Source organism: Carassius gibelio, chromosome A21, assembly GCF_023724105.1.
Source record: "Carassius gibelio isolate Cgi1373 ecotype wild population from Czech Republic chromosome A21, carGib1.2-hapl.c, whole genome shotgun sequence".
Classification (NCBI taxonomy): domain Eukaryota; kingdom Metazoa; phylum Chordata; class Actinopteri; order Cypriniformes; family Cyprinidae; genus Carassius; species Carassius gibelio.
The window spans coordinates 5863740-5890763 of NC_068391.1; the positions used below are offsets into that span (position 1 = coordinate 5863740).

General features: G+C 34.9%; 1 protein-coding gene across 1 annotated transcript; it reads left to right on the plus strand.

Annotated features, from left to right (window-relative positions):
• Positions 1-813: 813 nt before the first annotated feature.
• Positions 814-25782, plus strand: LOC127942075 (prolactin receptor-like). Its single transcript, XM_052537627.1, has 9 exons — positions 814-1005; positions 12984-13077; positions 13932-14064; positions 15901-16070; positions 17309-17475; positions 18840-18981; positions 19946-20042; positions 21945-22014; positions 22337-25782. The coding sequence occupies exons 2-9, from the start codon at positions 13014-13016 to the stop codon at positions 23291-23293; spliced, it is 1800 nt and encodes a 599-aa protein (XP_052393587.1). The 5' UTR covers positions 814-1005; positions 12984-13013; the 3' UTR covers positions 23294-25782.
• Positions 25783-27024: the final 1242 nt, after the last annotated feature.

The following is a 27024-nucleotide window of genomic DNA, read 5'->3' on the forward strand; positions in this document are numbered from 1 at the left end:
TATCTATCTATCTATCTATCTATCTATCTATCTATCTATCTATCTATCTATCTATCTATCTATCTATCTATCTATCTATCTTTAAGTCATATGAGTCACTAAATTTTAAATTATGCAGTATTAACAATAAATATCAGGGGAACACTCCATGATTCAGACTTTGTCACAGTGGAATGATACGATTTGTGTGCATATTTTTTGTCTCAAAACTGCATAGAAAAGGTGGAATGTAAACACTTTAGTTGCATGACAGTATTCTCTCTTTAATTTCCCTTATATTAAGGGAAAGAGGATATTAAATATCCTTATATTATTTTGATCTTTTTGAGCACAAATGTGGTGTTATGAAGCAAATCACAGACTTTGATTTCTGCACAGTTACTTCACAAATAAAAAAATACGTGAAGGAGTATAATTGTTAAGAATTAAATAAAAAATAAGAATAAATAAAACATTATTTTATTGTGAAGGTTAAATTCCAGCGATATATTCAAAAAAGAATTTTTGTAAATAATACATTTTAAAGTAATGCAAATGTGAATAATACATTAAACACACATACACACACACACACACACACACACACACACACACACACATATATATATATATATATATATATATATATATATATATATATATATATATATTTTGTATTCAATTAGTATTATTTTTTTTATTACCAATTCATACAGCAGCGTCACCGAACGCCGAGTGATATTAAATTGAGCGCAGAGTTGGAGGAGTTAACATGGGAGGAGCTGAGCAGTCAAAGCCACGCCCACAAACAGACAGACCGGTTGGACGGGAGATGCCCACCACCCGAAGGCATTTGACTTACCTGAGAGTTGTAGGAACGCACATCTGCACAAGACATCAGCTACGCTTTGCGTGTGATCGGTTACAGTAGTAAGAAAAGCAGAAATCAGCCAGTTCAATGTAGCCAGCCTGCCAGCACGATCACTAAAGCTGGATAGGAGCTCATCGTCACTCTATGAACAGCAGGTAAGCGCAGAACTATTCTGCTCTGAGATACCGAAGACTCTGAATGCTCTTGACTGAGTTCGAATAAGAAAAATAAGATAGCATTTCTACATAAAATAGCCACTTAACAGGGTTTAATAATGCAGGACAGTACATTAATATGCTCAAATGTTCTGTTGAATGATTTTAACGAACTACATATTCATATTCTGCGTGTAATTAATTACATTTCATATTTAAATTTGTTTAATTTAAATATTTCATATTTAGGCCACTTAACTATGGTTGTTATAGTTAGTTATTAGTTGAAAAATAATTGAAAAACATGCAGTGAGCTTCATAATATGGTAACATCTAACTTAACTGCATTTATTCAAGTCTCCTGTTAGATCGATAGACAGATAGATAGACAGATAGATAGATAGATAGATAGATAGATAGATAGATAGATAGATAGATAGATAGATAGATAGATAGATAGATAGAAATATCTAAAACTTCACTTTTTTATAGTTTTGTAAGATAAGAAAATATATATTTCTAAAATATTTAGATAATTATGTTACCATATGTTTTATTTATAAGTTTGACAAGGGTGTTTCTGAAGTGGTTAAAGAAAACTATTAAATCACCTGCTAGTACAGTGTATTAATTTTTATATAAAAATATGGAAATAATCACTAATCTATGAATCAGTATGTTATGACTGTGCGCTGCTATTATAATTCAACAGGCACTGTGATGTAAAGTGTGATTCGAACCTTTTTGATTTTGACTTGTCCATCAAGTAGCCTCAAACTGGCCCAGAATCAGAGCATCGCTTTACAGTCTAATTACATTACCGTATGGAAAGTGCTGATATAGGCGTTCATTATGTAATAAGCTTTGCATTGGTCTAATCATGGGAATAAGAGGACAGAATGGCTGGGAAGTCTTCAGTTTTCCAGTTTGTCAATATGCATCAACAGTTGAATAATAGATGACTTGCTGTGTTTCAGAGTTAAGTGTTGGTTTGTGGTGTCATATTTTATTCCTTGGTCAGCTGACATTATAATGCTGTTCAAACAGAGGCAGAGATCTCATTTGAATATTGATGAGAATATTGTTAGTCTGGAATATTGGACCAGACTATCGGATTAATTGGTTATGACAAAAAAATGAATGAAATATATTTTTGGGTTGTATTGTTTGCTTTAGTTTAGACTGAGTTTGTAAAAATAGACTTCTTGTGATACTTTTGCTCTGGTGAATTGAAACTGAACAAATTCTGGTTTCACTTATGTTGATACAATAAAACCATCTTAATTGTTCATCTTGATATGAACAATAAACTGAGGTAAAATTATAAAAGTTAGCTTTTATTTAGCACTGGCCTATTTCCTGTTCCCTTCTGCATAAATTGATGCTTTTATTGCTCAGTATCATCAAGCCTATGTGAGGTACAGATCAGAGTGATGATGTTGATGAGTCTTGCAGACCGTTTGCACTTCGTAGTAAATCGTGTTTGGAGAGCTGTGTTAATTTAGTGGCAGTAAAAAAAAAAAAAGAAGAACACTGAAATGTAAGTTGTTATTCATTCAAATTTTTCCTTTTCGAGCAGTTCTCAAATATCATTTAAATTTAGAAATCAGAGCTTCGGTGGTTGGTTAGGAAGATTTTCATTTGAATAATTACATTTTATTTAAAAAATCCATCATATAGTCATATATATCAGTAGACTTGATATACAGTGCATTTGGACTACTTTATAGAACTGTTTTCCTTTTTGGAGCTTGTCAGATGAGATTAATGAAAGTTGTTAAATATATAGACACCCTGTAATACTGGAGACATTGTTACAGTAGTTTTTTCTTTGAGTTTCTGGCAACAACAGGTCCAAAGTTATTATAAACTGGCTATGAAGTTATTATTATTATTATTATTTTACCATGACAATAAAAAAGGGTGTTCATATTTTCAATTACTGTAGTTTGTGCTATTGATGGATGAATGTTTTTTGCTAAGAAATAATGACTGAACTTAACAACAGTGCTTTTGATTGATTAATGGACATACTGGAACATCAGTATGGCATTCAGGTAATTCACTGCAATTGGATTGAGCTGATGTCAATAGAAGCCACTTTGTGACAAGCTGTCAAAGACACACTGAATTTAAATATACCATTTAACATGAGCAGATTAATGCAGTAATGCTTAAATGTGCTGTAGATATGTGGGTGAAGAAACCAGGAATGAATCTGTCTTGGTCTTGCAGAAATGTGAATTCACAAACATAAGTGCTGATATATTTTTAGATTACAGGGAAAGATGTCAGAGAGCTTGTCCAACTGGTTTCACCGTTAACTTTAACGTTCTGTTATTTCAACAACAATGTCCATTTTTTATCTTTTAACAATGGAGAGTATTTTGGGATGTGCTCAGTACAGGTGCTGCTCCTTCTCTTTTCTTTTTGTATCTCTTATGCAGCTTGTAAATATAAAGTATGATTCTGTATCAAATTCAGATGCATTCCTAACAGACTGATTTGTAATGCCACCCACGTACATTAAAATATCTTTGGGCCAAAAACCTGTTCATTACTTTGTCACAAATGAAATATTCAACTACAGTAACAATTTGGAAAATAAGTGTACTTAGTTCACCCTAGCAGGGATAGTTCACCCCCCCCCCCCCCCCAAAAAAAAAAAATAAATAAATAATTTGATTATTTTCAGAAAAGTCATGCTGTTATGAATTTTGGACAGCATGGACAAAAGCATTTTTTCAAAATCAGCAGAATAAAGAAAGGTTTAGAATGGCGTGAGGGTTATGAATGATGACTGAATTCATTGATTCATTCTCTATAGACTACTATCTATGGAAGGCCATTTCCATGGGGTTTTTTTTTAGAAAAAAATCTGAATAGTGAAACGAACTGAGAATTGTGAAGGAAAAAGTCATAGTTTTGTGATAAAAACTCAGTTTCAAGATATATAAACTCTCAATTGCATGATAAAACCTATAAATTCTGAGAGAAAACGTCAGAATTATGAGATCGCAGTTACAAAATCTAAATTTTGAGAAACGTCAGAATTCTGAGTTTAAATTAAGCAATTCTGAAAAATAAAATGAAATGATATAAACTCCGAACTGTGAAAAAAGTTGCAATTACCTTATGTATTTTTTTTATTTCATGCTAGAAAAACAAGCTTCCATAACTGTCCCGTTAAGAACAAGGCAGATCAATAAAGACAAGCCTGTAATTTTTTGTTGCAGTTTTGTAAACCAAGCAGTAAATCAAGTGTGTCAATAGTAATTCATCACAAATGTAGACCTTAAGTTTGATCTGATTATACCTGGATTATGACAGACTACTTTAGATATTTGTGTTTAATAATTCTGATGCATTAATCGCTGCCCACCAGGATAACTAGATATCAGAGATCCTAATCCGTAATATTAGTCTGGATTTGCCTCACTACCGATCACTTTTCAGGTCTATGTCACCCACAGTAGTGCAGCACTACACCTCTGAGGAGGAGGTGGTTTGGATCTGGCTTGAGCTGGATGGTTGTGCATTGTGCAACTGGCACAGAGCTTTGCTGCGGGGGCTGGAAAACAGTATTTGAAAGAACAACACACTATGGACTCATAAATGCCTGACAATGGCAAACTGTCAGGGAAAAAAAGTGTTAATCAGCAGTGAATGTTTCTATTGGAGAGCATCTTTGAGAGTTGTTCCTGCTGTGGTTTTCCACTGAATTCTGGATAATATCTAAACAGATGGCCCTTTTTCTAGGAACTCTTTAATTGCATTTCCTGGACAGACGTTTGGCATGTGACAACATGCCCTATGTACACAGAAAAAAAAGTAAAGAAAATGGTGTAGGAACAGCTGAGAACTGAGAATCTGACAAATTGCTAGTCAATTTCACAATTAATTACAAAGAAATGGCCTGTAGCACATTGAATAAAAAATGACATTTTGAAGTATTAAGATTAAAGGAGTATGTTTTTGTGAAATATACTCCAATAATCGTTATTTTTTTACTTTTAAATATTATTTTTACACTGTAGAACCAAACCTGTGCAATTGCAAATTATTTTAAAATTCAGGGGAAAAAAGTCAGATTTTTGAGCTATAAACTCACGATTCTGAGAAATAGTATAATAATTTTGAGAAATAAACTTACATTTGCAAGAAAAAAGTCAGAATTTTTAGATAAAAAGCATTTAGGTTTTTTTTATTTATTCTCTGGCAGAAACACTTCGCAGGGAGTTTGATTGACAGGCGATCTGACCAATCATAATGCTGAATAAGCCATTTTGTCCGATAAACAAACCAGTAGGTGTCTAGATTAACATCGGTGGATTTGAACTTTAAAAATTGTGTTTATTGACATTTCCGCGGTTGAAACCAAATACCCTCTGATGTTCATTCATGTTTATTTTGTGCTATGACTAATAAAGAGGAAGAGAAGATCAGTTCACATGCCGCTAGAACTGAAATGCTACAATGATCTGACACGACACATTAAAGAACCACATTTCTTGTATGTATCTATTGTTTGAATTTCTTAAAAAAATTTGAAAACTTGCTCTGTGTTGTTTTTCGGCATGTTGTCAGTGTCCTCTTTGCTCTGCGATGTATTTTTCACTGCGTGAGAACATGATGTGGTGTGAGAGTGATGTGGCTTTTGTCAGACGTAGCAACAGTAACTAAGGGGGGCAGGTCTTTGCGAAGGATCAGTTGCCAGATGTAAACTCAGAATTTTATTTTATTTTATTTTTAGAAAAACTACGATTTCTTTCCCTCTTACTTTTTTGTTTGTGTACAGTACAGTATTTTAGTGTCAATGCTTTTAATAGCCATACAAATTGAAACATTAGGGTTTAATCGCATACAGGTAACTCTGGATCTCCTGAGGCAAACATACAATTATGTTCTCTTCTTGTAATAAGGGCTCATGCACTCATGCTGGCATGTGATGATTCACAACTTTGGCATTTTTTCTGCCAAGAGGTCCAGAACAGATGTGAAAAATGCATTTTTTTTTTTGACTACCATCACTATGTCATCTTTTTTCTAAATAGCTGTAGTACCGTCTTGAGGGTAGGTTAAATGGTAAATATAGCCATCCTAATTGGAAAATTGTACTGTCTGTGGTTGATGTGTGCTGAAACAACCCACATAACATCACTACTTTGTAACGATCCTCAAACTATGACCCAAACACGCACCCAGCATGACTGTCATTCATGTGTATTCATGAATATCTCATAATTTCTTTGTAGTTAGTAAAATCAAATTTGAGCATTGGAAGTTAACATTCTATATATGCTTATTCCATATTTATGTGCATAGCTTTTTAATCTAAAGTTTAGTAATCTAAATTTTTAAAGTCTCTTATCCTCACCAAGGCTGCATTTATATGACAAAAAATATGATAAAAACTGTAATATTATGAAATAGTTTTTCAATTTAAAATAACGATAATATATATTTAAAAAATCAAATTTATTCCTGTGATGCAAAGCTGAATTTTTAGCAGCCATTACTCCAGTCTTCAGTGTCTCATGATCCCACAGAAATTATTGTAATATGCTTATTTGATGCTCAAAAAACCACCTTTCTTGTGTGGAAGCTGTGATACGTTACCATTCAAAAGTTAAGATTGAAAAAAAACAGAGCGAGAGAGAGAGTTTTTTCCCTGACATTGAATACTGGAGTAATGGCTATGAATAAATTACAGTAAAAAAAAAAAAAAAACAACAGCAAAAATTAACATATAAAACCATTTTTACTCAAATAAAAGCAGTATTGGTGAGCATAAGAGACTTTTTTCAAAAACCAATTGCAACCCTTTTACCGCTGGTGTATATAGTTAATACTCATTAGCCTAAATATAGTTTTACACAATACGTTAGTTCCTCACAATTCACAGTGCAAATGTTAAACCTCCTGTAGGTAAAATGATGGAGCAAAATTAAGTCAGGTAATCCTCCTAGATCTTTTCATAGCTTTAACCCGAGAACATTACTTGCTAATGCCAGCAGGACCTCTCAAAGGTCTATCTATTGAATTATAGGGGACAGAAATGGCAATGAAGAATTGAGGGTGTGTGAGAGAGCGAGTTTCTGGATAATCTTTAGATACGTGCTGACTTGTCGACAAGCCCCTGCTTGCTACTGTTCACCCGGTTTAGCAGCTTACACCCCCCTCCCTCTTGGAAGTTATATAAGATAGCTGTAAACAGTATGAGGGCAATCTTCTAATTCCAATTATCAGATCAAAAGTAAGGAACATTCTTTAAAGATCAAGTCATCAGAGATTGGATAGTGCCATCAGGAACACACACAATAAATGAATGGCTACTGTTCTGTTAAAGGAGATGAAATTAATGTTGCGTTTACCCTCACCACTAACACCATGCCTGAATTTTCATTCTACATGACTAAGTTGCAAGCCAGTTGGGTTCACTGATTGTCAATGCCTTTTTCCAAAACAGTTCGGAGTGCAGCATTTGTTTGCCAATGGACAAGCATTCAGTGCAATCATACTAGTCAATAAATCAGTGCAATATTACTTCTGTGTTGTTAGCTTGCTTGAGGTTTTGATTGCTGCTTCATTTCTTGGCATAAAGGCATTGGAATAACTTGAAGAACAATGAATATTTTCTTTTTGAATACTGTACTTAATAATGGCAGTATATACACATTTCAGTCAGACATGTCTGTTTGTACAGTCAGTGTTGTGTCGTTACTGGATTAAAGTCGGCCAAGATTCTGTTTTGAAGATTAGAGGGTCAGCAATACGCGCACACTTTATATCTTTACTGACAGATTCCCAAATAAGTTTAATACACAACAGACCAATTAGATGACAGATAAGGCACAGTTTTTTAATAGCTCTAGTATTTCTGTTCTGAATTAAGTCATTGATTGAGTGTTAAATACAAAAGGGTTTCATATTTTGTGATGTCATTTATTAAAATCAACACATATTTGTATTACTGCTGATATTGACCAAAACTCCAAATTACATACAGCAAACAAACAAACAAACCAATAGATAAATATATTTTTTAAATGTATAATAGATAAAAAAGCCAAATTGAGCATATATATATATACACACACACACATATATATATATATATATATATATATATATATATATATATATATATATATATATATATATATATATATATATATATATATATATATGTATGTATGTATATATTTATATAAATACAAATACAAAACTAATAAAGACAAAACCATGCAACAAAATTACTAAAACTTTCAAATGTAAAAATGTAATAAAAAACTAAATATTAATATTACACAAAATATTAATAAAACTATATATCGCTTATATTAAAATAACCCTGGCGTTATTTTAAGTGTGCCATTTGATACAGGTCCATTGAATTGACGTTTGTGTTTATTGTTTTAATGTTTTTATTAATTGACTGCTTTTATTGTAGCCCTCTGAAATATTATTATTATTATTAAATCCATCATACAAGTTCAAATATGTCTGGCTGAAGCCTGCAAGTTGTTGAAAAGACAATTGCTGGTAGGAAAGTTTCTAGGTTGCCTTGGAGTCTTTTTAGTCTTGATGGTCTTGAGGTTTGGGGCAGGTGTCATGCTGCTGTCCTTGGTACTGAATGGTATTTAATCCTGACCAAAGTCAGGCAACATGTTAAGATATGAGACAGATTCCATTCACCTTATCTGACTAAGGATCAGACAGGTTAAAGAGTGCTTTCATGATAAGAGAAAAGTTTAAGTTTCCTTCATTGTCCAGAACATAAAATGGGTAGTTTTTCAAATCATGGCTACATCAAGTCAAAGACCAACTCTATATTTAACAGATACTTGGAATACTTTGTCTGTGACCTATTCACAGATGACAAAAGAAAGTCCTAGATGTGAGGGGAACAGGCTGAAACTAGAGCGCCGCTGTAGGGCTGACTAACAGGGCTGGGAGAGATGCAGTGTTTGGTGACAGGCCTCTGAGAGATTTAATTTGAAATATAACAGAATGTGAAGGACAAAAAAAGTGAAAAGAAAGGGAAAATGAGATCGTATTTTGGGAACTTATGCCTTTCTTCTGTGAAATACAATAAAAGATCTTTTGAAAAATGTCTCAGTGTTTATTTAGTTACTTAGTCCATGCAATGAAAGTCAGATGGGCAGTGTCTCTGTATGTACTGTACATGTGGAAGAATTGACAATAAAGCTGACTTGACTTGACTTGACTTGTTTTGGACAAACTAACATTCATTTTATGGACAAATAGATTTGAAATATTCCTCAAAATATCTTCTTTTGTGCTTTACATGAGAAAGTAAGTCATACAGGTTTGAAACAACATGAGGGTGATTACGGTAAATCATTGGCTTCTCATGAACTGGCAGAGAACTGCTTGATCCCAATGTGTAGTTTTGTGGGTCCTTATTCTGCAATTCCAGAGCCCATGACATGGTGATAGTAAAACAATTAGCACGGGCGGAAAATGTTTATTTCATTGCATTCTCTAGCAAAACACTTTCCCTAATAGACATGATGGAATACTTGTGATGGCATTGATATGAGGTGGGAGAAAAAAGATTTTTCAGCAATGCTTGTTTGAGTTGTATGTTATTTGAACCATTCATGATGGAAAGCAACAAACCCAAGGCCTCCTTCAATCTTCATGCTTGTTGAACACATTGAGGCTCTATAGGGCTGTCAGCGTATGTCGGGTCACTGTGATGAACCATTCCACTTTGCATCACGCTGGAGAATGCAGCCCAACACAGTTTGACTGGGTCTTTCTGTTATGATGATATAATCCCTTACATAATCAGATATGGAGTATATGCCAGCTGGAGAAGTTTTCCTTTTCCTTTTTTTAATCTGTGATCCCACCCTGTTCACAAGGGGAAATAAAAGTCATTTACTCTCTCTCTCTCTCTCTCTCTCTCTCTCTCTCTCTCTCTCTCTCTCTCTCTCTCTCTCACACACACACACACACACACTCTCTCTCTCTCTTTTCCCCTCATTTGGTATCTGCCATGTTTACATCTATCTTAATCTGCAGTCCTAATATCATGCTTTCCATGTGCTTGCTTAGTGCTTATTTTTGTCATCAGATTAATGGTAAACTGGAGATCACGGAGATTCCACAGAGGAGTCAGATGCCTAATGTATTTGCATATTATTTCCATGCTTACACTTGTAGCACTTAAAATCATAAAGGGACAGAAACTGTCAACAGCCTGCATGACAAAACAGAAAATACAAATTCAGATTGATTGATTATGTTCCCATGCCACAGTTGGTGCAGCTTGAAATAATTCTCAATGAAAACAACTGGCTGTAAATGCATAATCTTTGTCTGTTTTACTTTCCAGATAATTTTCTGTCATTTTTTCCTTGTATGGAAAGGATTTGTATTCGGACAGTTTGTGTTTTTATGCATTACACAAATGAGGTCAGAGGTGCATAGGTCGTGACCTCATCCATCCAGATGTTTCTGAGATATCATTTGAGATTTATTAGTATGGACATTAATTGGAAAGATGTGCAAGTGATTTAGACTTTATAGAGCTCAGTTACATGCACAGGCAAACTTTGAGGTTTTTGCAATTTGATTCAAAGCCATTGGTTAGTTTTGAATAGGTTTTCCTGACAAAAAGATTATGTATAGCAAACTGAATTGCATAGCAAATGTGAGTGTTCTGATAATTGTGATATTGTCAATATACACTCACCTAAAGGATTATTAGGAACACCATTACTGTGTTTGACCCCCTTTCGCCTTCAGAACTGCCTTAATTCTACGTGGCATTGATCCAACATAGTGCTGAAAGCATTCTTTAGAAATCTTGGTCAATATTGATAGGATAGCATCTTGCAGTTGATGGAGATTTGTGGGATGCACATCCAGGGCACGAAGCTCCCGTTCCACCACATCCCAAAGATGCTCTATTGGGTTGAAATCTGGTGACTGTGGGGGCCATTTTAGTACAGTGAACTCATTTCCGTGTTCAAGAAACCAATTTGAAATGATTTGAGCTTTGTGACATGGTGCATTATCCTGCTGGAAGTAGTCATAAGAGGATGGGTACATGGTGGTCATAAAGGGATGGACATGGTCAAAAACAATGCTCAGGTAGGCCATGGCATTTAAACAATGCTCAGTTGGCACTAAGGGGCCTAAAGTGTGCCAAGAAAATATCCCCCAGACCATTACACCACCACCACCATGCTGTGACTGACAATATTACAATAAAATAGAAAAAAATAAGTTAATGGGTCAAAAAATCAAAATCACTTATGGATAAAATGATAAAAATGTATTGTCACAAATATCCTGATAAAAAGCTTCGTAAATATTTTAAGTTTTTAGCTGTTCGTAGCTTTTTTCCCTCAAGTCCAGTGATCCTTTATTGCTCTTCTGTCCTTCTCATGTCATTAACGCTCCAGTGGGCGGGGCCAAAGACGTGATGATGTAGAAGTAGGCGTTGGTCTGATTCTGCAGAGGCAGGCTTTCGCCACACTATGAAGTCATAATGTGACAAAATCTGAAACGAGTAGTTTTCTGATCTTGCTTTCAATAAAAGCTGTTTTTAGACTAACCATCTAGTTTTGAGCTCTGAAACTCACATGATGTTTTTATAGTACAATGACATATCATGGGAAATTTTTATCTCCCAATTCATGACCCTTTTAAGTCACTTGTTTGTATGCTAGGGCACAAAACTGTTAAAACACAAGTAAGACTTTGGAAAGTCTATAACAAAACTTAACAAGCTTGAGCTTTTACACATACATAAATTTAGCCAATGAATGTGCTGAAGTTGAGTGGCAATAAGTCAAACGAGCTCTCACAAAAGTATAGAGAATCATTTGTGTTTTGTTTCCCATTTAAAAGCTTAACATTTGGAAATTTGTTTAGTTGTTTGTCTGTTATAGTTCAAGCTCAAAATAGTTTCCATAGACCTTTAAAACATCTACTGGAGGCATGGATCTGTCTGCCTTTTTTATTAGTTGAGCAATTCATTTTGGAAGTTTCACATATGCCAATAACAGTATTTCGGCCTTAAAGGGGATTTTAAAAAGCAGAGTTTAAAACCTTTGCCTCAAGGTTGTAAACACACAAAAATACCCCATAAAAGTAGTGGAAAAAGTCCCGCACTAAGAGATAGTGCTCTTTTACATGCTGCTTTGGCCATGTAAAATATGGAAAGTGGCAGTGTGATGACCAATATATTTTTAACTGGTAAGCAATTTGTTGCAAACCCTCATGAAATATAGATGATACCTTTCAGGTTTACAGTAACTAAATGAGTTTGGTTGATCAGAATTGCTTTGTTCTCTAAAATCAAACAGATCATGAGACATATTGTCCTTTGATAAGAAGTACTGAAGGAACAAATGAATGAGAAAGTGTTGAAAGGTGCAGATGTGATGGATATGTTTTGTTTATCTCCAGAAAGTGACAAAGGACATATTTGATTATTGTGAAACTGCTTCCCGCCATAAGTATAATTATAAAAGTCTTCAGTTTGATGTGCAGATAAAAACAATTTTGCAAAAACACCTTGTTCCAGGAAGAATATTTGCACACAAACAAAAAAATGATGAAATCTGAAAAAATAAAAATAAATAAATAACATAAACTATCCAACGAATGTCAATTCAAAAATTAATTTTTATTTGATTTGACTTTGAAAGCGAACTGCATTTTTTAAAATGTTTATATTCATAAAATATCCGATAATAATCTCTGGTCTGCAAGGAGTAGTTATTTTCAGGCGATAACAAAAGTTTTCTAAGTGAGTTGAGTGTGCGTTTTATTTCAATGGTCCCACATACTATATACAGTATCTTATGTTTATACTAAACACAGATGGTTCATGGACATGCAAGTTAATTACAGTTCAACAACCTCTATTTTAGTATATCTTTCACCATAAATATCTAATATCTCACTTTTCCTCTTTTGTCTCTCACTGACAGATCTAAGGAGTTCAGAAGCCATTTGGGACAATGAGGAACTCTGGTGCCGTGCTGATTTTGACCTTTATTGCCAAATTAATATTGCAAGCAGCAGGTAAGCAGTATTAGGAGTTCTGTTAGATTGCTTTTGAACCTAGAGTAACCATACACTGCTGTTTAACATTTTGGGGTCAGTAAGGTTTTTTTTTTAAGACATGAATGCTTTATTCAGCATTTAATTGACACAAAATGACAGTGAAGACATTTATGATACAGTACAAAAAAGCTATATTTCATGTAAATACTTTGGAATTTTATATTCAAAGAATATATCACAGTTTTCACAGAAACATTAAGCAGCAACTGTTTATAACATTGATAAGACATGTTTCTTGAACAGCAAATCAACATATTAGAATGATTTCTGAAGGATCATGTGACCGAAATTTCACAGGAATAAATGACATTTTAACATATATCAAAACACTATTTTACAATATTACTGTTCTTGGTAAGCATAAAATATTTATTTCAAAAACATTTGAAAATCTTACCGACCCTCTCAAACCTTTGTTTAGTTCAATGTTTTATATTTTTAATATTAAAATATTTTAAGATATTTAAGTAAAATGTTGGCTCAAATTCTCACGCTGTGATCCTTGTTGATATATACTGTGGTACTGAATGATTACCATATTTAAATACCACGATATTTACATGTACTTAAAAAGAATACCATGGTTGTTTTTTTTAAGTATATTCGATGAACAGTGTATCATAAGCCATATCGGTGCAACACAAAGCCAGAAATTTGTGTAAATCCTAAATTTTATTAATAAATTGAATGTGAAACATATGATAGCCTTATGTTTGTTTCAGACAGAAAAAAATAAAAATTTTACAAAATGTTAATGTAACGTGATGTTGAATTCAACAAATGTACTCTCAATGGGCACAATATATCCACAGGTGTCAGTCCCCCAGGAAAACCCAGACTCACAAGCTGTCGCTCTCCAGAGAAGGAGACCTTCACATGCTGGTGGGAACCTGGAGGTGATGGAGGTCTGCCAACCACCTACGCCCTCTACTACCATCTAGAAAAGTCAGTCTCTTCCACTTTTTCTCTTCCTAGAGCCAAGAAAGCATTTCTTTATTATCTTGAGACTCAGTCTACAATAGTATATAATATTTACTCTTCTCTTTGTTTCTTTGTCTCTTTCCTCCAGTAATGAATGGTTTACACAATATTCTTTCTTTCTGCTATGTGTTTATTTCTTTCTGTTTCTGAGCAAATATGTCAAATAATCTGAAAGACATACAGTACACACCTCCAGCAAACACACACATGCCCAAACACTCATCAAATATAAACTCCTTTAGGTTTTCACCAGAGCAGATCCTTGTTAGTGCCATGAAGTGTTATGCCAACATTACGACTTTGAGATTCAGCAAGTACTGTACACAAACCCAATAACGTGTAATACTGCACCAAATGGAGTTCATAGAATTCATTTTAATACAGTTGGATGTGCTAAATATTTCATGGCTACAATATGTTTTTTAAGAGCCAATTGTCTTTCCTGTCAGGTATTGGTAAGGGAGGAACTCAGGTGCAGACAGGGATTCTCAAACAAAGGGTTTATTACAAAAAGGGGAAAACAAAACCCACGAGGGGGAAAACAACAGCTAGGGCAGGAACTAAACAACTTAACAGGGCAGGATTGATAAGACAAACAAACTCTTGACACTAACTACAAACACTCACGGTAATACAAGGACTTCAGAGGGTACAGCACAATCTCACACACGATCACATAAGTAGAACACATCTGAGAAACACAATGAACCGACGCAGGACAGAGCACACTAGGAGATCTAAATAGGGGGAACAATTAAGACACGACAGGTGTTACAGATAGAACAATCACGACACGACTAGGATAACAAGGGGGGCGGGGCAAGGGAACGAGACAACACAAGCACATGGCCCAAAGACAAGGCCATGCGCTTGTACACAAAACACGGGTCTGTCATGATCCTGCCTCAAGACTAGGAAAAATCAAGGACACGAGGGCAGAATCATGACACTTTCCTGCATTGCCAAATATTGACTGAATTAGACAGCATTTTCAACATCGTAATGAAATATCAATATTTCTATAATGTAACTTGTAAGGAGTACACTAGTACTGTATAAACAATACTGTTTGAAGATTTGTGTTAAAGATGTTTCTTATGTTCACCAAACCTGCATTCATTCAATCAAAAATACAGTAAAAAAGTAATTATGTGAAAGGAAGGTTTTCTATTTAAATATATTTAATGTAATGTAATTTACTCGAGTTTTCAGCATCATTACTCCAGCCTTTAGTGCCACATGATCCTTCAGAAATCATTCCAACATACACATGGTTTGGTGCACACACACACACAAAATAAAAATAAAAATAAAAATATTGCTGCTTAACATTTTCATAGAAACCATGATAATGTTTCAGGATTCTCTGATTAATTAAAAAATGTTTATTTGAAATAGATTTTTTTTAAAAGTATTTGTCACTTCTGATCAATTGCATCCTTGCTGAACAGAAGTATTAATTTCTTTAAAACCATTCTGTATGGTAGTATAGATTAGCATCACACCTAATAGACTAAAAACCTAAATGACTAAAATGTCACAAAGCTCCTGTTTTCTTTTCAACCCAAACTTAATAAATATATACTGAGCAAAATTAGTTCATTTTTTCATGATATCAACATGAGTATTGAGTATTATTGTTGGCATGCTCATCCCCAATCTATTGTTTATCTGTTTAGAAGTGCACGTTTTTCACTTTGGAATAAACTGTCACAGTGTTCAGACACAAACTAGCTGTAGAAATGTTCGTATTTTTATTTTAGAAGTGTAAATGTGTCTGTTGATACCTCACATACGCAGCTCAGAAACGGTCTACGAGTGCCCAGATTACAGAACCGCGGGCGAGAACTCGTGTTACTTCAACAAAAACGACACATCGCTTTGGGTCAACTACAACATCACTGTGGTGGCCAGCAACGCCCTGGGGAAGAACATTTCAGACCCCGTGGAGGTGGATGTGGTCTATATAGGTATGAAACTCATTTGACTTCAACTCATTTGAATGTACTATTTGCACTGTACCACCCACTCTCTTTATTTATGATCTCTGTTTATTTCTCTTATTCCGTCCCACTCACATTATACTCTTTCCTTCATGATGTTTGTAATTTTGTGAGTTAGTAGATAACAGACGGTACAGAACACTGTTGTAGATTATATTGCAGTTGAGTCATCAATAAAAGGAAAGTGATTACTGTCTGTCTGGGATCATCGTTGCCAAAGAGTGTTATTTTATCCTTTGGCTTTGGGTCATAAAATATTGCACACCATTTTTTGTCGGTCACATGTTCTCTACTGTGTTATGCCATAAGGCAAATTTTTTACCAATCTAAAAATTTAGATTCTCGTTGTTTACTTTTAGTTGTAATTTTAGTTTTATCGCGCACAGTTTGCCATGTCAAGTTCCTTTGATCTGACGTTTGGTTCGTTCAGTGCAATTCAGTCTTATCATTAACTATAACCAAAATTGAACTTTAACTAATGTTTTTATTTATGCTGAAGGGGCAAAACATTCATTCACAATACGTAGCACACTTTTCTGTTCCTTCTTTTTTCCTTCTTCAGCAAGTTTGCATGCAAAGGTCCCTGGAAACTGGAAAAGACTAGTTTTTAGACCAAAAAAGAAAGTTATGTAATTTACTTACACTCACACGGTTCCAAACATGCATGAGTTTTTTTTTTTAAATGGTATGTTTTATAATAAAAAAAACTCTCAAAGCAACTCTTTTCTGTTTTTTTTTTAATTATTTATTTATGTTTTTATTAAGGGCACATTAAATTGATCAAAAGTGACAGTAAACACCTATATGCTGTTACAAAAGATTTATATTTCAAATAAATGCTGTTCTTCTGAACTTTATGTTCAGCAAAAAAAATAAAAATGTGACACTGAAAACATGGAGTACTGATGGTGAAAATTAAATTACATTTTTAAATATATTAGAAACAAGCCATTTTTAATTGTAATGAAAAAACTGTTATGTTTTACTGTATTTTTATCAAATATATGCATCCTAAACCTCTTCCCAAAAAATACTTTACTGCCCCCGAACTTGGTAGTGTTGTGTATGCGTCACATTTCAGGCTTCTTTAAACGATCAAAATCAAATGTACAGATAAAAATATGAATCGTGTTAAAGTGAATGATCACACCAGGAAGGTTTAATTGTTGTATATTTTGCTTCTGTCCTCTCCTTTTCACCCACAGTTCAACCAAACACCCCAGAGAACGTGACAGCAGTTGTGGTCCATGATGAACAGGGTCCGTTCGTGAGAGTGTCCTGGGAGAAACCCCGAACGGCAGACACTCGCTCAGGGTGGATCACGCTAATTTACCAGATACGAGTCAAACAAGAAAAAGATGAAAAATGGGAGGTGGGTTTAAAAAAAAAAAAAAGAACATTTTTAATTATCAGTTACATTTGTAGCAATTTAACTAGATTCACCCGACTATCTAGAATAAAGTTGATCATCTTTACAACAAAGTACTTCACATGCTTGTTTTCTTGGTATTATGGATTAGTATTGCCAACCAACTTGTTGAATTCGAGCCAACAAGTTAGAAAGGGTCAACAGTAGCTGTTGTTTTTTTGTGACTTTATTCAAGATCTTAAATGAATGGAACGCTGCGAGCAAGTGGACATGCAGCCAGTGAGCCGACGTGAAGCAGTTTAATCATTGACTGTCCCAGTCTGGGTTTATGTCTTCATTAGTCCACAGGAACGTGAGGGAGGCTAGATGTGCAGAACAACAGGGACTAGATCAAACCAGATTTACCACCCCAAAGGCTGTGCTTCAGTTACACAGAGGCATGACCAATAATGACTGCCTAGTGACAGAGTAACCTGAGAGCAATAATATTGGCTCAGACAACATATTTAAAAGATGGTTATTGCTGATGATGTAACTGTTTAAGTGCCAACTGGATCAGTATTAAAAATTATTTTCTTTTTAAAAAATTATTTAAAAAAAATTCAGATCAACTCTACATTGATCTGAATTCACAAAAATGTAAGTAAAAGTAGACAATATATTTTTGCGATGCAACAAGTATAGTACTTGATATTTGTATTTTTTTTCATTTATTTTAAATACCTTGTAAAAAACATTATTAAAATTAATAAAAATAACAAAGTAACAAGTTATCTCTAAATTTGTATATATATAAAATTTCATATATTTTCCTATTGATTAATGATACTTATAAAAACTGTTGCAGTGGTAGCCTATGCTGTCTTAAAGTATAGTTATAAATACATTTTAAAAAATTTATAAATTGCATATAGATAGATAGATATAAATTTGTATCATTATAAAATTTCATATATTTTCATATTGATTAAATGGTTAGGTCACCCCAAAATTAAAATCTGTCCATCTTCTACTCACCCTCGAAGCATCCTAGGTGTATGTGACTTTCTTCTTTCAGAATAATCCGTTATTCACCCCCTGGAACCGTGCGAGGGACATTTTATTACAGATGCGCGCACTTTATTTTACGTCTTCTGAAGTGTTGACAACAAACACCCGCTTACCCCCATTGAAAGGCTTGGATGTGCAAGGACAGTTTTTTTTTATAGAACTCTGATTGGATTATTCTGAAAGAAGAAAGTCACATGCACATAGGATGTTTCGAGGGTGAGTAGAAGATGGACACATTTTCATTCTTGGGTGAACCCTTTATGAGACTAATAAAAAGTGGTGCATTGGTAGCTTATGCTCTCTTTATTTCTATGTAGGAATATGATGCTGGTATGCAGAAGTACTACAATGTGTTCAGTCTTCACCCTGATAAAGAATGCATGGTGCAGGTGAGATGTAAACCTGATCATGGGTTCTGGAGTGAGTGGACCCAAACCACCTACGTCAAAATGCCCAACTGTAAGTCTTCCTTTTTATTCATTAGTTGGTTATTATAAATATTGTTTAATGATATTTGTAATAATATTTTCTAAATGCTGTAGCTTGAAAAAAAAATATATTTGTTTTATATTTATATAATGGGTTTAATATAGTAAAAACATTTATTATATTTAATTTGTATTTGTATTCAATTTTCAATTTATATACATAATTGGATTATCCTTAAATTAAATTCTCAGCACAAAAGTATGAGTTTATTATGGTTTTCTGGTTCAACAAAAATTTGCAAACCCAAATTTTCAAATGTCAGACTTTTGAACTTTATATAAATATTTATAAGTGATCCGAAAAATGGTCACATCTTAAAATAAGTGTTCTATTTCAGTTTAGACACGCAAAATATTCCTAGCCCAGTAGGTTGAGGCATGCGTGAAGCCCATTAAAATATCATCCAGCACCCCCAGAGAGCTGTTTTAGGAACACAGATTTGTCTCCATGGTCTGAGCCTGCGGACAAATCTGCTACATACATCTGTATTTAGCAGCGCAGACAATACTAGGGGGAATACCAACCGGCCATCAGTTTCTCCAGGGAGTTATGAACTCATCTTCACCCGGCTAGCACAACCTCAGCCATGTGTTTTTTGAGCCTCAGCTCTGGCTCGGCCTCAGTTGCCCGGGAGCTTCCATGGAAAGTCAGGCCCCGTGGGAGTCGCACCTGATGGCAGCGAGCATGAAATAGAGCAAAATGAGAGATCAGCCGCTTCACAGCTCACAGCATTTTCAAAAACCACACTTTGTTCTTGCTTGTTCATTTTGGGGGGGTTGACAGTTTTAACCAAATTTTATCCTGTTATCCTTTCTCATTTTGTGAGTACTGTTGGCGCCACAATTTATTATGTCATAAGTGGAAAAACAAATTGCGGTAGAGATGTACTCTATTCATCACCATTTCCTCATTTTGTGTTTGTGATATTATATAGATATACCCAGAGAGCGTTCACTGTGGATCCTGATCACGATATTCTCGATCTTCATCGTGCTAATCCTCACCTGGACGCTAAACGTTAAACGAAACAGGTGCGTATTTAAGGCTGAAACATTTTCATGTCCCATATTTATTAAATTAAATATTAACTTATGAAATCTTAAAAAACAATTACCCTTTTTTAAATCTATTTTCCTTATTTAATATTTTTTTATATTGTATGTTTTATTTTTCCTATATATTTTATTTTGCTGATTGATATCTGATTAGTTTCGCATTCTCCACTAATATTGGCTCTCTTGGTAAATATGAGCAAAGGTGGTCAGAGACCATTCTTTCATACAGAATCTCTCCAGAGCCTTCAGATTCCCAGCTCCATATTGGTGCTTTTTCTCTTCAGTTCACTGCACTTATTTTCTATAGGGTTCAGCTCAGGGAACTGGGACGGTCATGGCAGAAGCTTCATTTTGTGCTCAGTGACACATTTTTGTGTTGATTCTTTGAGTTGTATCTGATCCAGATATCCAGGACCTCCGGCTGAAAACTAGGCCCACACAACATTAAAGATCCAGCAGTATATTCAACCGTGAGCAAAGGATTCTTTTATCCTTGTTTGCACCAAACCCATCTTATGTGTTTGCTGGCAAAAAGCTCTTTTTTTAGTTTCATCTGACCATAGAAGCAAGTCCCATTTGAAGTTGCCATTGTGTCTGACAACTAAACATGCTGGAGTTTGTTTTTGGATGAGCGAGGAGGATTTTTCTTGAAATCCTCCTGAATAATATGTGGTGATGTAGGTTGTTTAATATATTTGTAGGCTTTCTGACCCCAAGACTCAACTAATTTTTGGAGTCTTTGGCAATTAAAAACTGAGGAGCCTCAATGTACATTAGAGCGATATAGACACGAATCCTCTTCCAGGAAGCTTTAAACATCTTTAGTCGATTGGTTATTGCCCTGATGGTGGAAATGGGGATTTTCAATGCTTTAGCTCTTATCTTACAGCCATTTTTTAATTTTTGAAGCTCAGCAATCTTGTTCTACACATCAGAGCTATATTGTTTGGTTTTACCCCTTGTGAAGGCCGATTAAGGGAATTTGGCCTTTGTGTTCCTCATATTTATAATCCTGTGGAACAGGCAGCTGGAGAACTTCATGCTCCTAGTCACCCTTGTGTGCTTAAAAAATGTATGAGTGGCAATATGCTTTAGAGAGATTTTACTAGAATTACTAGTACAAGGCCAATAATTGTGGCCAACATGAATGCATACAACACAAGTTTAATTGTTTTACTTCAATGAAAGGTTAGAATTTTGTGTATGAAAGATCAGTATAATAGATGATGCAGATTTATTTTCACAGCCACCTTTGCTCATATTTACCAAGGGTGCCAATATTGGTGGAAGGCATTGTATGACGTCTTATGCAATTACTCGCAAATGTATAATTCACGCGTCTTAGTTTGATCGGAATCAAACTGGCTTGGACCAGTTATAAATTGTTCTTGCTGACAAATATCATTATTTAGGATTAAATTGCCATTAGAGGATTGATCCAGATCTTGCACTACCTCACTTTACGCTCAAATGTAGTTTTTAGGCCAGTTTCTCTCAGCACAGATTTTAAATAGACAAAGATAGACTAATTGCATTGTCAAAAAATGTGAGGCATTCTCAACAGTACAAGGACGAATAGGATCTAAAATTAATCTTTTAATCCTGTCGGGACACATGGAAGCTTTTGTTCCGTATTCTACAGTAGATAAGTCTCTTTTCAGTATCCATAGTGCTTATATTATGATCATGCAGGAAAACATTTGTTGATAGACACTGATCTTAACTGTGCATTGAACTAGAAAATAATACCAAATTAAATAAAACAAGTACATTTTATGTACCTAAAATGTATAAAGCGTTTATACCTTTGAAAAATGCTTTTGACCATTTCAGTATCAACTTTTTGAATCTTATTATGGTTTTTATATTTGTTTTCAGCATGAAGCTTTGTTTGCTGCCTCCTGTTCCTGGACCAAAAATCAAAGGATTCGACAAACAATTGCTCAAGGTAATAGAAAGATCACTCATGAATCTCGAAAAAGGCTTGTGTCTAAATTAAATGTAAAACATTTTCAGGTAGACTCTGTAATTGTGACATTTTGGTGTTTTTTATCAGCATGGTAAATGGGATCTTAGCATTTGTTTGTTTTTTTGTACCTTCCAACAGCTGATGGCATGTATGTTTGAATGCTATTAAAGGTGCAATAGGAGATCTTGGAAAATGCTAACATTAGCCTGATAGCACTGAAAGCGAACATCCCACCCTCCCTGCAATCTCGATTTTTAATTGCATTTTTGAGCCGGTTTTCTCACTTGCTTTTTTTTTACAGAGTGGAAAGACAGAGGAAATTTTCAATACTCTGGTGATCCAAGGTTTCCCTCCAACCACCGATTACGAAAACTTACTAGTGGAGTACCTTGAGGTGTATGACAATGAGAAGCAAGAGCTGGTACTGGATGGTAAAGAGCTATCAGAGGACTTCATGAAGTCCAAAAGCTCGTCGGACAACGACTCAGGCCGGGGAAGCTGCGACAGTCGCACTCTGCTTTTGGAGAAATGCATGGATGGACGGGAAGGAAGTGGAAGTGATCAACATCAGTACAGCCAGCATGGAGAAACGAGCTGGGCTTCTACTGAAAGCAGTGAAAGCCAGGGTGCTGAACCGGGTTATCCAGAGTCCACCGATGGACGTGCCAAGACCTGGCCTGTTGTGTTTCCGCAACCTCACCACCATTCCCCAGTGGGAGCTGTGAAACCGGCCTACCACAGCGTCCCAGAGATCCTCAACCAGTTGTCGCCACATGCAACGCCAAGCAATTATCACCAGCTACACCATCAGGACATCCCGCAACAGGAACTCTGGTTCAGTAAATCAGCCTGCCGACATTCTCAAAGTTACAACCAGTTTAACCTGGACGTCATCGACACTCCTGCTCCTGGTGTGCCTCCGTTACCTTCTTTGGAATACGTGGAGGTTCAAAGGGTCAACCCTGAGAATATGCTACTGCTTAGGCCGCTAAACCGTGAACCTGAGAGGTCAGATTGCACCGGGGAGGACTACAGTAAAGTCAAAGTAGTGACATCACACAATATTCTGCTTCTGCAGAGGGATACGTCCCATCAGTGCGTGGACGATTACAGCCAGGCTGATCAGTGCACAACCCAGCAGCCACCTCACCCCTGCAAACCTGCTGTCCACCAATGGAACAGTGTGATGCCTCAGGAAGGCATGAGGGTGATGGGAAACGGTTATGTAGATTCAACAGTCTTAATGCCTTCCTTCTAGCACCTAGTGGTCCAATGCATGAATGCAGCAAAAACAAACAAGCTGGAACAAGCCCACCACAAAACCACTAAATTGTCAACAGCTCATGCCAAGCCCTCTCAGATCTTGCTACAGTGTTTTTTTTCTCCAGTGGATTTATATCTATAAAAATATTCCCATTTTATTAGATTGTATTAGATGTAAGGGTCTTGTTTCAGACCTGATTTCTGAACTTTTATGTAAGCAATGTAAAGAGGCTGGATTATTGAAAATAAAGAAGAACCTTTAACATCCATGGAACCTTTCCATTACATCTTTATAGTGGAAAAAAATCTTTATATATTTTAAATGTCCTTTTTTTAAGAACTATCACTGCAATGCTCTTTGGGGAACCTAAAAATATTTCTTCCATGGTGCTGCTGTGAAAAACACTCTTTTGGAATCTTTATTTTTAAGAGTTTGAGAAGTCATCGATTTTGTTTCTTTGACAGATTATTTACTCTGATGAGATGACACTTATAAACGCCAAAAAAATAAATTTTTACACTTAAAAGAGCTCTTTTAAATCAAGTCTTTAAAGTTAACATAAAACTGACATAGATCCCATTTTCTTTAATACACTTTTCTGAAAAAAAGTGCTGTGCCTGTGATACAATTTTGCCTTTTGGCTGTATGTGAGTCAATAACCAAACAGCCATTTGGGCATTTTCATGATCTAGCAATTGCCACTGGAATTCAACTACTGTATATTTTAATGCGGTTTTACTGAGAGATGCGTGGTATTTTGGAAGTCAAATGGGATAATAATGCCATTTCATGTTAACTTTTAATGATTTGTCTTATTTAGAGATTTATGGGAATTTAAAACTTAGCACTTAGTATAGTTGCCCTCATCAATCCACAATGCATTATGTTATTGTATGTATTTTGCATCATGTCACTGTTACGTGTTCAAAGCCACTATGCTATAATGTACATGGACAATTTTTTATTAACTGATCTTGAGTATTATCAAAGCGTTCACCCAATACAAAACTTTTCCTTGATACAATACATGTCACTTCACATTTAAATTAATTACAAATATATTGGAAATTACTAAAACATCCATCTGCATATTACATAAACACAAGCATTATTTGCAGTTAGAGTCGGTTTACAGTGTTTTTTAGTGAAACAAACTGCATTCCATTCATGTTACAATCTCAGCCATATTATTCAAAATATCTTTGCTTATCAATAATACACAAATGCAAGAATAAATAAATGAAAAGGTATTTGAACTGATTGTAAACTCTTATAAATTTACAAAATTTGCCTTTGATATTTAAAACTCTCAGGTGGTGGAAAACTTGCTTAAACACTCCTGCTGAATGTATGTATTATAAATGTTATTGGCACTGATTTTAAAAACGAAAGCACAACCGGTGTAAAATGAAAGCTGTATACTAGCAGCATTAAAATATTTTTTCAAAATATAAGAATTAAGAATTTGTGTGTTTCTGTGAATGTTAACCCCTCGAGAATCTATTTTTCCATGTCTGTATATCTTTAAATCATAAGTAGCCATTGATTCAGCACTGCACATTAGTTCTGATATTAAAAAGGAAATTGTAAAAATATTTGTAAAATGTTAGAGATCAGAATATATGCATTCAATCCAACCAAACAGTTATGTTGTTAATGTACAAATCACTAACCATTAAACCAGTTACAAAGAAAAAGTTTAGCCTTTGCAAGTGCAAGAGTCAACCACATGTTGCCTTATTTTATGCATGAATCCCTGAAAGCAGACTGAAGAGTATTTTTGGAAAGGGTTATTTACTAAATATGTATTTATGCCTAAAGTTATATTACATATACGTGTTCATATAAAATATTTACTCAAAAGTTATATATAATATGTAGAAATGCATTTATATGCCTAAGCCGTAAATAAGTCATCCCATCCAGTTTTGCTGATTTGTGAGTAGCGTTACATTTTATTATATCTTTATTGTTTACCAGTCATACATAAAACATAAAAATAAATCTGCATGTAAAAGCATAATCTCTTTTAATAACAGATTTCCAACTCAGGCAATGGCAAATCAATAAAACGCATGTTTTTAACAGTATCAAACCTAATGTGGGGCAACAGTGCGAAATAATATTTTAGTCTTTTTATTTAAAGAAAATGCATATGCAGAAATCTCCAGGAGGATGATTATATTCTCATTTAGGGATTAACTGAAATCATGTTTTGATTTCATTCTACCAAACCCAAAACCATTTCTTTACTAAAAGAACTATTTAAATTAAAATGTGTTATACAGTAATATATACAGTCTTGTTGAAATGCTATTTTCTTTACTGTCAAGACACTGGAGTTGCTGAAATTAAATTTCTGTTAACTTTGAGAAATACATCTTGTGTAATACATACTTCTTGTGTTCTGCTATTCCATAACAAACATTATTTGTGAATTCACATAGCAAAACCATTAAAACATATGCTCAAATTGCTTAAAATGTGTTGGGAGTGTTTATTTTGAGAATGGTTTTTTATTCTGCTGTAAAACATTTAACCAAAAACGTGATATTATGTCTTAATATTGATTTTTTTTCAGCTAATTTGTTACACAAAAAATATTGTATAGCCTACTGTATCACCAATGGAAGCTCAAAGGTGTTTAGGAGCCAAAATGAAAGGCCCAGGTACACTTCAAACGAAACTGAAAATCTGCCAAACTTTCTAGGGGAGTTTGTTTTGGCTCCTAAACACCTTTGAGCCTTCAGTGGTCCATGGCGATTACACAATTACCTCCACCTCGTTGACAAACGATGTTTTTTCAGGTTCCTCATTCTGCGTAGATCCAACAGGAGAGTTACTCCAGCAGGATTTGGCACCTACCCACACTGCCAAAAGCACCAAAAGTAAGTTAAATGACCATGGTGTTGGTGTGCTTGACTGGCCAGCAAACTCACCAGACCTAAACCCCATAGAGAATGTATTAGGTATTGTCAAGAGGAAAATAAGAAACAGGAGACCAAAAAATGCAGATGAGCTGAAGGCCACTGTCAAAGAAACCTAGTCTTCCATACCACCTCAGCAGTGATACTAACTGATCACCTCCATGCCACGCTGAATTGAGGCAGTAATTAAAGCAAACGGAGCCCCTAACTAGTATTGAGTACAAAAATACAGCAAAAAAGACTTCTTTCAAAAACATGGAAAAAGATAACCAACCTCAAATGGTTTAGCATTAATATCATAATGGTCTTCATTTCTAGGTTGTCTGTTTTACCAACAGTGGCTCGGACGCTAATGAACTTGCAGTACTAATGGCCAAGCTTCACACAGGAAACTTTGACGTCATCACACTGAGGTGATTTACCTTATTTGCCAATGTTTTGAACAAATGGAAGATTGCAAGTTCTTGGGAAAGCTGTTTCTGACAGATCAAGCAGCGCTGCACAGCCTTAGATAATCACGGCATCATTTGTGTTTGTGTGCTCAGGGGTTCATATCATGGTGGCAGTCCACAAGCGATGGGTCTGACATCCAACACATGGTACAAATATCACATCCCCAATACTATGGGCTGCCATAATGTACGTCTCGCACCCACATATCTCTCCTGTCTGCTACCTGCTTTATAATGTAATATTCCTCTGGGTCAAGTCCACAAATCCCATTAGAAGAGGAAACATCATAACCTATGTTGGTGTTTTCGTTTAATACAAAAGTAACAATTACTGTCAGACCTCATG